The 12684-nt window shown below is 37.2% G+C and overlaps 1 protein-coding gene across 8 annotated transcripts in view; it reads right to left on the bottom strand.

The window, feature by feature from the left end:
- The window catches only part of PIBF1 (progesterone immunomodulatory binding factor 1), a 209450-nt gene that overhangs the window by 35782 nt on the left and 160984 nt on the right, over positions 1-12684 (bottom strand). For all 8 annotated transcript variants that reach the window (XR_010837268.1, XM_059042235.2, XM_067016726.1 and 5 more), the window contains exon 15: positions 1207-1337. Coding sequence is in view for 7 of the 8 variants with exons in the window: in XM_059042235.2 (XP_058898218.1) it covers positions 1207-1337 (131 nt within the window). In the remaining variant the exon portion in view is untranslated. The remainder of the gene's footprint in view (positions 1-1206; positions 1338-12684) is intronic.

The following is a 12684-nucleotide window of genomic DNA, read 5'->3' as shown; positions in this document are numbered from 1 at the left end:
GAAAGAAAAGGTTCTCTTTGGGATTCTTTCCTCAATTTCCCTAAGATAACCAAGACTCCAGTGAATGATGAGACAATTTCTATTGCTCCCAACAGCTATTTATAGAACTGTTTAATTAATTCACTGAATTGATTTATTAATGCTGATTATGAATATTCTAAATACTAATTTTAACTTAAAAATTAATCTACAAATAAATTGTTATTTATGTTGACATTTACAACATAAATGTGATTTAAAATTACTTTATTATATTGTCAAACAATTATGATCATGGGTTTCCCTGGTGGCGCAGTGGTTGAGAATCTGCCTACAGATGCAGGGGACACGGGTTCGTGCCCCGGTCCGGGAAGATCCCACATGCCGCGGAGCGGCTGGGCCCGTGAGCCATGGCCGCTGAGCCTGCGCGTCCGGAGCCTGCGCTCCGCAACGGGAGAGGCCACAACAGTGAGAGGCCCGCATACCACAAAAAAAAAAAAAAAAAAAAAAAAGAACACTCACAGTTTGGAGTTAATTACCAGCAGTTTTATATTTTGGGTTATATATCTTAGGAAACCTGAATTTAATAGCTATCTTCTCCAATAACTATATTTTTCAATAAACTACCTTTTCTAATTCCTTAATTTAAGAATTTTCTCTCCCATCTAATTCTTTGCTTCTACCTTTATGAATTGGTTGATAATTTATCTACTTACTTATTCTAAATAATCTTAAAATCTAATAACAAGCCAACTAAGTAATCATCCATGAATTAAAACCTCTTTCTTTATTTAGCATCATTCTTCTACTGTTATTTAAAAAGACAAAAATGATCATATAGATGAACAGGTAAAGAAGTTGAATGATTATTCAGTGGAGCAAGTCTTTTGGATAAGGTGTCATGTAAGAAAACAATTTCAATCTAAGGAAGTGAAAGGAATTTATTTACATCGAGGTAATTCATGGTTTACTTCATGTAAAGGGTCAAGGGAAGAAAAGCCTAAAAATTCCTTAGTAAAGTCAACATGAATCTAAGTAAATGTGTACATTTCATCTGTTTGTGAACACCTTAATGTGACGTGACTTAGTTTTTCTAAGAGAAATTGAACTCATTACATTTAATACCCCCTTCGTTATTTCAATTTTTTCTTCACAATTTCCAACCTGAATTTGTCTATAGCAGTATATGCCTTTATTACTCAAATAAAAGATTTGTAGATGGTTTACCTGACGTCTTTCTCAAGCTGGGTAATATACTCCTTCAGTGAATCAATCTTCGAATCTCTCTGACGCACTGATTCAATGAGATACCTGTACGGTTGTTGAGTCTGGTTTAACAGAGAATTGGCCGTGTCAAGCTAAAGAAAAACAGATTTCATTAAAATATAGATGATTTTATAAGAAACTAAAATTGTTCAAAATGTTCTAGCACAGATACAGTACACCAACTCTCCCTTATATGAATTACTCTGAAAAGTTCTTCCTGTATAAATTCGAAGGTTTTAAAAATTATTAATCAACATAACTATTCTTTAGCTAAAAATGAAACTTTTATTTGAACTTTATTTCTCCTCAAAATAATATAATCACATGATAATTTAGTAATTTTTCATGTCTTCATATTCCCTTCCATCTTTCCTTATGTACCTAAACCACTATGTATAATTTACGTACCTAAATCACTATGTATAATTAAAATTTTAAACAATTATGTTTAAAATATAAATAACATAAAATTTACCATTTTATCCATTTTACAGTGTGCAATTCAGGGGCATTAAGTACATTCTTGATGTGTAAACATCACTAGTATCTATTTCCAGAACATTTTCATCAACCCAAACAGAAACTCTATACCCATTAAGCAAAAACACTCCCCTTATCCCCCAGTTCCTGGAAACCCCTATTCTGTCTGTCTGTATCTGCCTATTCTAGATACCTCATGTAAGTGGAATCATATGATATTTGTCATTTTTTGTCTGCTTAATTCACTTATTGTAATGTTTTCAAAGTGCATCCATGTTATACCATGTATCAGAACTTCATTCCTTTTTATGGCTAAATAATATTCCAATGTATGTTTATAGTATATTTTGTTTATTCATTCATCTGTTGGTGGATACTTGTGTTGTTTCCACTTTTTTGGCTATTGTGGCTAATGTGGTGGTGTATAAATATCTGTTTTGAGTCCCTGTTTTTGATTCCTTTGGGTATCTACCTAGGAGTGGAATGGAATTGCTAGGTCATATGATAATTCTATATTTAACTTTTTGAGGAACTGCCAGCTGTTTTTCATAGTGGCTGCATCATTTTACATTCCTTGGTTCCAATTTCTCCACATCCTCGCCAACAAAGTTATTTTATGTGCCTATTGGCCATTTGTATATCCTCTTTGGAGAAATGTCTATTCAGGTCTTTTGCCCATATTTTAGTTAGGCTGTCTTTTTTTTCTTTTTTTTTGTTGAATTGTAGGAGTTCTTTATATATTCTGGATATTAAGCCCTTATTACCTATATGATTTGCAAATGCTGTCTCCTATTCTGTGGGTTGTCTTTTCACTGTCTTGATACTGCCCTTTGGATCACAAAAGTTTTTAATTTTGATGAAATCCAACTTACCTACTTTTCTTTTGTTGTCCATACTTTTGGTGTCACTTTAAAGAAACCACTGCCAAATCCAAGGTCAAAAAGATTTTCTCCTGTGTTTTCTTCTATGAGTTTTATACCTTTCTTTTTGCAATGTAGGACTTTGATCCATTTTGAGTTAATTTTTGTATATGGTGTAAGACATGGGTCTAATTTCAATCTTTTACACGTAGATATCCAATTCTACCAGCACCATTTGTTGAAAAGACTGTCTTTTCTCCATTGAGTGGTCTTGGCAACCTTACTGAAAAAACCATTAACCATATATGCGAGATTTAGTTCTGGGCTCTCATTTCTATTCCATCAGTCTTATATGTCTATCCTTAAGCCAGCACAACACTGTTGTGATTACTGTAACTTCACAGTAAATTTTAAAATCTGAAAGTATGAGTTTTTCAACTTTTGTTTTTCAAGATTGTTCTGGCTATTTGGGGTCATCTGAAATCCCACATGAATTTTAGAATGGGTTTTTCTATTGCTGCAAAAATATGCCTTTGGGATTCTGATACAGACTGCACTGAATCTGTAAGCTGTTTTGGGTGGTACTGTTATCTATCTTAACAATATTAAGTCTTCTACATACAGATGGCTAACAGGCACACGAAAAGATGTTCAACATTGCTAATCATCTGAGAAATGTAAATCAAAATCACAGTAAGATACCACCTCACACCTGTCAGAACAGCTATCATCAAAAAGACCACAAATAACAAATGCTGGAGAGGATGTGGAGAAAAGGGAACCCTCGTGCACTGTTGGTGGGAATGTAAATTGATACAGCCACTATGGAGAACAGTCTGGAGGTTCCTTAAAAAACTACAAATAGAACTACCATATGATCCAGCAATCCTATTCCTGGGCATATATCCAGAAAAGATGAAAACTCTAATTTGAAAAGATACACACACCCCAATACTCACAGTAGCATTACTTACAATAGGAAAGACATGGAAGCAGCCTAAGTGTCCATCAACAGATGAATGGATAAAGAAGATGTGGTATACATATATATATATATATATATATATATATATATATATATACATACATACATACATACATACATACATACATACACAATGGAATACTACTCAGCCATAAAAAAGAATGAAATTTTGCCATTGGCAACACCATGGATGGGCTTGGAGGGTATTATGCTTAGTGAAATAAGTCAGACAGAGAAAGACAAATACTATAATGTTATTTATCTGTGGAATCTAAAGAATACAACAAACTAGTGAATATAACAAAAAAGAAAAAAACTCTCAGATATAGAAAAGAAACTAGTGGTTATCAGTGGAGAGAGGGAAAAAGGGAGGGGGAAGAGAGGGGCAGGGGAGATACAAACTAGTAGGTATAAAATAAGTAAGTGGGAACTCCCTGGCAATCCAGTGGTTAGGAGTCCACACTGTTACTGCTGAGGGCCCAGGTTCAATCCCTCATTGGGGAACTAAGATCTCACAAGCTGAGCAGCCAAAAAAAAAAAAAAGCAAAAAAAAAAAAAACTACAAGAATATATTGTACACCACAGAAAATATAGCCAATAGTTTATAATAAATATAAATGGAGTGTAATCTTTAAAAATTGTGAATCACTATGTTGTATACCTCAAACTTATACAATGTTGTAAATCAATGATACGTCAATTTAAAAAATTAAAGAAAAAAAACCCCAAACCAACCAACCAACCAACCAACCAACCAAAAAACAATCTTAAGTCTTCTAATCCATTAGCCTGGGATGTCTTTCCATTTATTAGGTCTTCTTTAATTTCTTTCAGGAATGTTTTGTAGTTTTCAGTGTACAAGTCTATCTCCCCTTTGATCAAATTTATTTCTATTTTATTTTATAAATGAAATTGTTTTAGTTCCTTTCTGGATTGTTCAATGTTAGTATACTATGTACAGCTTAGTATAGTTGTATACTATGTATTTAGTAGTATATATACTATGCTGTATACTATGTACAACTTTATATTATTCTTTTTTACTTTACCTTATATCAAAATCATTCTTCCAAGCTGTTAGAATACCTTCATTTATATTTTTGTATTTTTAATGGTTACAAAACTGTCTAGTAAGTCAAAGTGCTACAGTTTAATTACATTGTTTATACTAGTGAACATTTAGGATGCTATCAATTTTTGGCTAGTATAAATAATGCTAAAACAAACTGGTTTTGTATTGTAGATGTTTTATCTTTTTCTCATATTTATTTATTTGGTTGCGCTGGGCGGGCTCCTTAGTTGTAGCAGGAGGGCTCCTTAGTTGTGGCTCGCTGGCTCCTTATCTGTGGCATGTGAACTCTTAGTTGTGTCATGCATGTGGGATCTAGTTCCCTGACCAGGGATTGAAGCCAGGTCCCCTGCATTGGGAGCTCAGAGTTCTATCCACTGTGCGCCCAGGGAAGTCCCTAGACGTTTTTTCTTAATATTTTGTTTGTTAAATTTTTTTAGAACAGAAGATGCACTAAGGTTAAAGAGGTATAACGATGTAATACTCTTGACACATAAGACCAAAGTTCTTTCTAAAGGATTTTATCATTTTATATACTCAACCAATCTTAGTTTCCTTTTGTAAAAAATTAATTAATTAATTTTTGGTTGCATTGGGTCTTTGTTGCTGCGTGCGGGCTTTCTCTAGTTGCAGCGAGCGGGGGCTACTCTTCGTTGTGGTGCACAGGCTCCGTTGCTCCGCAGCATGTGGGATCTTCCCTGACCAGGGCTCAAACCCGTGTCCCTCGCATTGGCAGGCAGACTCCCAACCCCTGGGCCACCAGGGAAGTCCCAACCTTAGTTTTCTTTTTGTTTCTTTGTGCTTACTCTTTATCTCCTAAGCAAATATGAAATGTATCCTAGAATAGGACTAAACACAGCACTGTCAGTATCAGGAGGCCCCTACTTTGGTGCATAATAAGTTCTCAAAAAAGGTATTCTGAAGTTGGATATGCAAAAACTGAACAATAAGAACAAAAGTGGTGGATATCTATTATTATAAGGACGAAGGGGTGGGGAAGGGAGTATTTTATTATGCAGAATAAAAAATTATAAAATTCCTGCATTATGAACTTAAATGTTCTTTGACAAAAAATTCCAGTTTTTTTTCTAGCTTTTTATATGAAAAAAAAATTTTTTTTCCTCTTTCCTTTATAATCCCTAACAAGTTTGAGGCTAAAGATTTGCTGTTTTCTAAGACAAGAAATGATTTCTATTTCCTTCTCAAATAAACTACATTTACAAGTTCTGTACATTTTTTTTCAAATTAAGATCTAAACATTTATTTTAGCACCGCAATTTTTTTACAAATTAATTAATTAATTTGTGGCTGTGTTGGGTCCTTGTTGCTGCACGCGGGCTTTCCCTGGTTGCAGTCAGCGGGGGCTACGCTTCGTTGTGATGTGTGGGCTTCTCATTGTCATGGCTTCTCTTGTTGCGGAGCACGGGCTCTAGGCGTGCAGGCTTCAGTAGTTGTGGCACGTGGGCTCAGTAGTTGTGGCACGTGGGCTCAGTAGTTGTGGCTCATGGGCTCTAGAGCTCAGGCTCAGTAGCCGTGGAGCACGGGCTTAGTTGCTCTGTGGCATGTGCGATCTTCCCGGGCCAGGACTCGAACCCGTGTCCCCTGCATTGGCAGGCGGATTCTTAACCACTGCACCACCAGGGAAGTCCATAGCGCTGCAAGTTTTTTGGTCCTCCTCTCACGGGGGTGGGGGGCGGCGGAAATGAGTTACTAGCAGCCTCGAAGCTGAAGGTGGCCAGAAGAGCAGGATGGGTATAGTGGAAGGTAGAGAGGAAGGCAGAAAGAATCAAAGGCAGAAACGTTCATTGTGAAAATGATCAACCGTGAGGTCCAGGTAGGTGAGGAGGAAAGTGAAGCCAAGAGGTGGCTGACCAACTGTTAGAGGATATCTGCACACAGTTTGAGGACCGCTTTATAAAAGTTATGTAAACTATTCATCTAAATTATAGTAGACATTTTTGTTATGGCTAGATTAAGTATAGCCCAGGAAAAAATTCCTCAAAGAATAAGAAATGAATAGTGAAAGGAAAGACGACTCTTTCTGGACACAATTCATTGCAGTGAAAGGAGAGCCATAAAGAAAAAAATACCATAAATATTTTCTCTAGTTTGGGTTTTAGTGTCCTTTTTCCTTGCTTTGGTAATCATTCTTTAAAATCTATTACAATGTCACTGGAATCTTATTACTCTACTAAGTTACTTTATGAACATTCAAATATGCAGCTGGACAAAAATAAAACTAAGTTCTACTTACCTGTACAACCAGTTTCACTAGTCAATTAAATCAAACAATTGCCTTGACTTTGTTTTTACAGAACTGACCCTAACTGAATAAACTGAACTGGCAAGTTGTTTTGTGTTTCGAAGTGCAGAATAGTCCGGGGTGCAGGTGGGTGGGGGGCGGGATAGGGAAGAACTAAGGGCATTTTCAAATCGTAGTCAGCTGTAGTCTAGAATGAGCCATGTTTAAACTTATCAAAGCTAACTTCAGTTACATAAAAAATATAACAGCAGTCATTAGTCTTAATTATTTTAGTTCGTTTTTTTTCCTCATTACAGCAATTACATATATTAGGTTTTAGTATTATAACAAAATGAAGGGTCAAAAGCCTTAATTTCAGAATGTATTTCTACTATACAACCTACAAACTTCTCACTCTCTAGATAATAAAACTTATATAGTGCTGTCAATTTTAAGAACGTTTCTTTATAAACTTGGGAGCTTCTAAATCCCCCCAATTTAATTTCATTCCTCAGGGAAAAGTACACGTACATTTTTCAGTGAAAAGTGATGCTAATATCTATTTTTGAAATCAGTGTAACTTAACAGAATTTAATTCCTCCAATATGGTTAAAAAAATCTTTCTGTAACTATAATCATTAGTATTAAAAAACGTTTCACAATCGCTCACTTTGCCTATTGTTAGTAATCTTTTCCTTATAAAGCCTTAGTAATTAGTGACTCAGGAATCATATACGTAACAAATGACTCAGGACTAAACCCAGGATACAACATTTTATAGAATTGTTATTTCTCCTTTGTTTCAATAAACTGTACACATGATTCAGAGAAAAGCAACACCTGATAATAATACATATGTTCTCTTAAATTTAAAAGACATATTAAGGTGACTACCATTTGTTGTGTTTTTCCTAAAAGTGGGATTTTTTTTCTTGTGGAGTTAATTTTCAAAGAAACTCCTCGAAATGGTACTCTTTCTTACCAGGGACAAGATGCATTCTGTTGAATGGAATTTAACATTGAGTTGCTTTCTGTGTATAAAGTATATACAAGTGACACCTTCTAGTAGTGGTAATTAGCTGTGCTGAAAAACCCACATATTCGGTTCCCTGATCTTCCTGATTGTGCGATGCAATGGAAAATGCCTATCTGAGGTCCAGCAGGGGGCAATAGTTTGGTACAACTTTTCTGTGTTCTCAGTCCACAGCAGTAGTTTTCAAACCCAGTTAATCATCAGAACCACTGGGGGAAATGTTAAAAAATGGGACTTCTGGGCCCTGCCTCAGTCCCAATGAATCAAAATTTCTCAGGGTTGGGCCTTAGATTCTGATAATCGGTCAAATTTGGAAGGCACAGCTCTTGTGATCTTGGACTTGTTATAGGCCACTCCATTCAACTATTCTAGTAGGTTTAAAAGTACTGCACATAAGCCATCTCGCATGCTGAATTTGCCATCCTCCCCATTAAAGCTGGCTTCTTCTCCTAGGTCCCTATATGGTTAATGACATCATCATCTTCAACAGGGGTAATATTTAACGGATACAATTCAACCAATTAGGATGTCAGCCTTTGCACTGGGGCAGCATCCTGAAGAAACTCTGTGGTTCCAGGTGTTACTTTTTTGTTGCCAGAAGATGGGGAGGTCTAGAAGATCTTAGGAGAGGGACCAGGACAGACAGGATAGTGGTGGCAGAATGACACTTGTGGGCTGAGGGCAACATCTGTTTACAAGTGTTTGTGCAAATATTCTATTATTTTAATAACCCAAAGCAAGGGCATACTCATTGATTGTCAGCCTTGCGCTGGTCCTGAGTATGGTCCAGATAATAAGGAGAAATTCATGAGAGGAGGATGTTAAAATATTTGAAAGTAATCAACATGGAACTGATGACTGAAGTCACAGGAGTACACAGGATGGCAGAGGATTATGTCTCTTCTGTATCACTTTTATCAGAGTCACAAGAATAGCTTGTTAACATTCAGATTCCTGGGCTTCATTCTAGACCTAGTGAATCACAATCTCTGAGGGCAGGATTTAGAAACCTACATTTTCAGCAAAAATCTTAGATGATTCTTACACTCACTAACATTTGAGAATCACCACTGAGGTGTAAGCACAGAGCAAAGGGCAGACAATGAGGGACACCTACATTCCAGGTCTAGAAGAAGATGACTGTATCAGCTAAGAAGACTAAAGAGCCATATGAGGGAGAATGGTGTTGCAAAGCAAAGAGAGGACAGAATTTCTAGAATATCTAGAATATCTATAATGTCATGCCACAGATAGATCAGGGGACTGACACGAGAATACTGACAATTAGGAAGTCACTGGTGATCACTGAGGAAGGGAATAGCTGAAGGAAGAGGGGACAGAGCAGAGAGAGTTAAGAACAGAACGAGGGCTTCCCTGGTGGCGCAGTGGTTGAGAATCCGCCTGCCAATGCGGGGGACACGGGTTCGAGCCCTGGTCTGGGAGGATCCCACATGCCGCGGAGCAGCTGGGCCCGTGAGCCACAACTACTGAGCCTGCACGTCCGGAGCCTGTGCTCCACAACGGGAGAGGCCACAACAGTGAGAGGCCCGCGCACTGCGATGAAGAGTGGCCCCCGCTCTCCGCAACTGGAGAAAGCCCTCGCACAGAAACGAAGACCCAACGCAGCCAAAAATAAATAAATAAATTTATATATAAAAAAAAAAAGAACAGAGAGAATGGTTAAGTTTTGAAAGTTATGTATGTTAACACACACGCGCACACGCGCACTTGCGCTCATTTTTCGAAGAGGGACCACAGGGGAAAAAAAGTAAGTGAAGAGACTAAAAAAATCCCTGGGTGAAAAAGACTCAAGGAAAATACATTTAGATGATCTAATTGTAATGATGAAAAGATATATGATGGAATTGATGGTTTGGGGAAGCGGAAGTGACCTGCAATAAAGATAACAGGAAATAGGATAGATACAGAAAAATAAAAATACCGGGCAACAGGAGTGAGGGCCTTGTTGATGTTCAACAACATGAATTTGTTATGCTTCCAAGCAGCAAAAGTAACAAATTTCCACAAGAAATTTTCAGTACGTTAACACAGAGTCAAAGAATTTTCTCTCCTCTCCTCCCTTTCATTAAATGTTGATAGAGTAACTACCTGATTGTGAGATACTAGGCTAAAGGTGGGAATGTCAAGAAAAGCCTGATGGATGAATCTGGCAACAAAGCAATGGTGAGTGCTCGTGAATGTAGCGCTCAGATGGTCGATAAGGTCCAAGGCTGGGTTAGGAGGCAAAGTGGAGCCAGGAGGGGCTTGACAGATGGGAAATGCGAAGAGTTTATGAGTCTGGGACTCCTAATGAGTACAAATAAAGCACAGATTTACTGGGAATGAAAGGACTGGGAGAGCTGGAAGGACTGGGAGAGCTGGAAGGACCGGTGATTAGCGTCAGAGAATGGAATTTTCAAGTTCAACTGCTTTAAACTTCTTTCCCCCTCAAAGTTGACCCTGAGAAATTCATTTTAATGTGGTTCACTTGTACAGCAATGCTGGTGGGGAAGGAGGGATTTACAGTGTGATTTGTAATAGCTCTTGAAAGAAACAAATTATAGCCATTTATGAATTATCAAGGCACACCAGTAAGGGAAAAAGTTTAAACAATTATATTATTTGTTTGATGTGTAAACAGAATATAATTTATAAATAAGTCATTGCTTTTCTTCAGTGGTGGCTGGCATTTGGTGCACACACACACATTCATATGACCTGGTATGTGAACCTTTAAAAAGATGGCTTAAAGAATAAATTCTAGTATATTGTCCTGGATCCATGTAATTGAATTTTTTTCCAGAATGAACTATATAACAAAGACATCTTGGTTTAAGCACTTGGCAAGGTTAGACACAGAGCTGTTACTACAATTAAAGTTAATGTTTTGTCCACATAATGAATCAGCCCTTTGTATGGTAAATATATGGTCATCATTACTAAAATAAAAATGTTAACTTCTATGTAATTCTACATCAGAACCTCAAAAAATAAGAGACAGGATGACAATAATTAATGATAATTAATACATGTTAAGGGCAATTTTTGGTATTGTGTTTTGATTATGTCACATATTACCTATGAATACTGTTTGTTCCAAACAGCCTCTTCACTTTAAATCTTTATGAAACTATCACCATCAACAATTATTCCTCATGTCCAGTCACATTACATAGTGTGCATTCATAAAGTATGTAACACTAACTTCACAAGGAGTGAGGTACCACATGAAATACACACAGACACATAGAGAAAACGAAGTCTCTCCCAAATTCTTTAACATTACAAAAAAGTAAGTTCTGTTGCCTATGTCAAGAAGTTAATTTTTCTCTAGACAATGTTACTCTCCTGGGGATATTTTCCTGCTACCAACAAAAATAGCTTTAAGGACTGCCAAATCTCCCAAGTGACAAAAGGTGGCCACAGTTAACTACCCCACAGTCATCACCACTTGTTACAATTAAGGAACCTACTCTGACACACCATTATCACCGGAAGTCCACAGTTTACATTAGTGTTCACTCTTGGTGCTGTATATTCTATGGGTTTTGACAAATGTACACTCGTCCCTTGGTATCCACAGGGGATTGGCTCCAGGACCCCCCATGGATATTAATATCCGAGGATGCTCAAGTCCCTTATATAAAATATGATGGTTGGGCTTCCTGGATGGCGCAGTGGTTGGGAGTCTGCCTGCCAATGCAGGGGCCATGGGTTCAAGCCCTGGTCCAAGAGGATCCCACATGCCACGGAGCAACTAAGCCCGTGTGCCACAATTAATAAGCCTGCGCTCTAGAGCCCGCGAGCCACAACTACTGAGCCCGCCTGCCACAACTACTGAAGCCTGCGTGCCTGGAGCCTGTGCTCCACAACGGGAGACGCCACTGCAGTGAGAGGCCTGTGCACTGCCAAGAAGAGTGGCCCCTGCTCACTGCAACTAGAGAGAGCCCGTGCGCAGCAACGAAGACCCAACACAGCCAAAAATAAATAAATAAAATAAATAAATTAAAAAAAAAATATGATGGCATAGTATTTGCATATAACCAACACATATCCTCCCATATACTTTAAATCATCTCTAGATTACTTATAATACCTAATACAATGTAAATACTTGTAAATAATGCAAATACAATAAAATACTATGTAAATAGTTGCAAAGACAATGTAAATACTATGTAAATAGTTGCTGGTGTGAGCAAATTCAAGTTTTGCTTCTTAGAACTTTCCAGATTTTTTTTTTCCTGAATATCTGCAGTTGGTTGAATCCGTGAATGAGGAATCTGTGGATATGGAGTACCAACCGTAATCCCATGTATCCACTGTTTATATCATAAAGAATAGTTTCACAGCCCTAAAAATCCCCTGTAGCTCTGTCTATTATTTCCTGGCAACCACTGATCTTGTTACTGTCTCCGTAAGTTTTGCCTTTTCCAGAATGTCATATAGTTGGAACCATACAGTATGTAGTCTTTTCAGAATGTCTTTGTCTGTTTTTAAAAGTTACGTTTTCTCCTTTTGCCTTGCTTTTCTGTTTTTTTTTTCTGTATTAAATGTTACAAAACCATCTGTCTTCAAAACTAAAAGTAATCCACTCATTTGATCAAATTTCAATAAAACATTTTATTTGGAACTTAATATTTTACAAATGAGGAGAATGAGGCACAGAGGGGTTAAACAACTTATCCAACTTTATGCAACTTGTAAGTTACCAAAAATGAGATTTTAACCCAGTGAGTCTGGCTCCTGTATCACATGCTTTGCCAATAT

This window comes from Kogia breviceps, chromosome 16, assembly GCF_026419965.1.
Source record: "Kogia breviceps isolate mKogBre1 chromosome 16, mKogBre1 haplotype 1, whole genome shotgun sequence".
Taxonomy (NCBI): Eukaryota; Metazoa; Chordata; class Mammalia; order Artiodactyla; family Physeteridae; genus Kogia; species Kogia breviceps.
The sequence above is the reverse complement of the archived record's forward strand: the minus strand, read 5'-3'. Positions and strand labels throughout refer to the sequence as shown.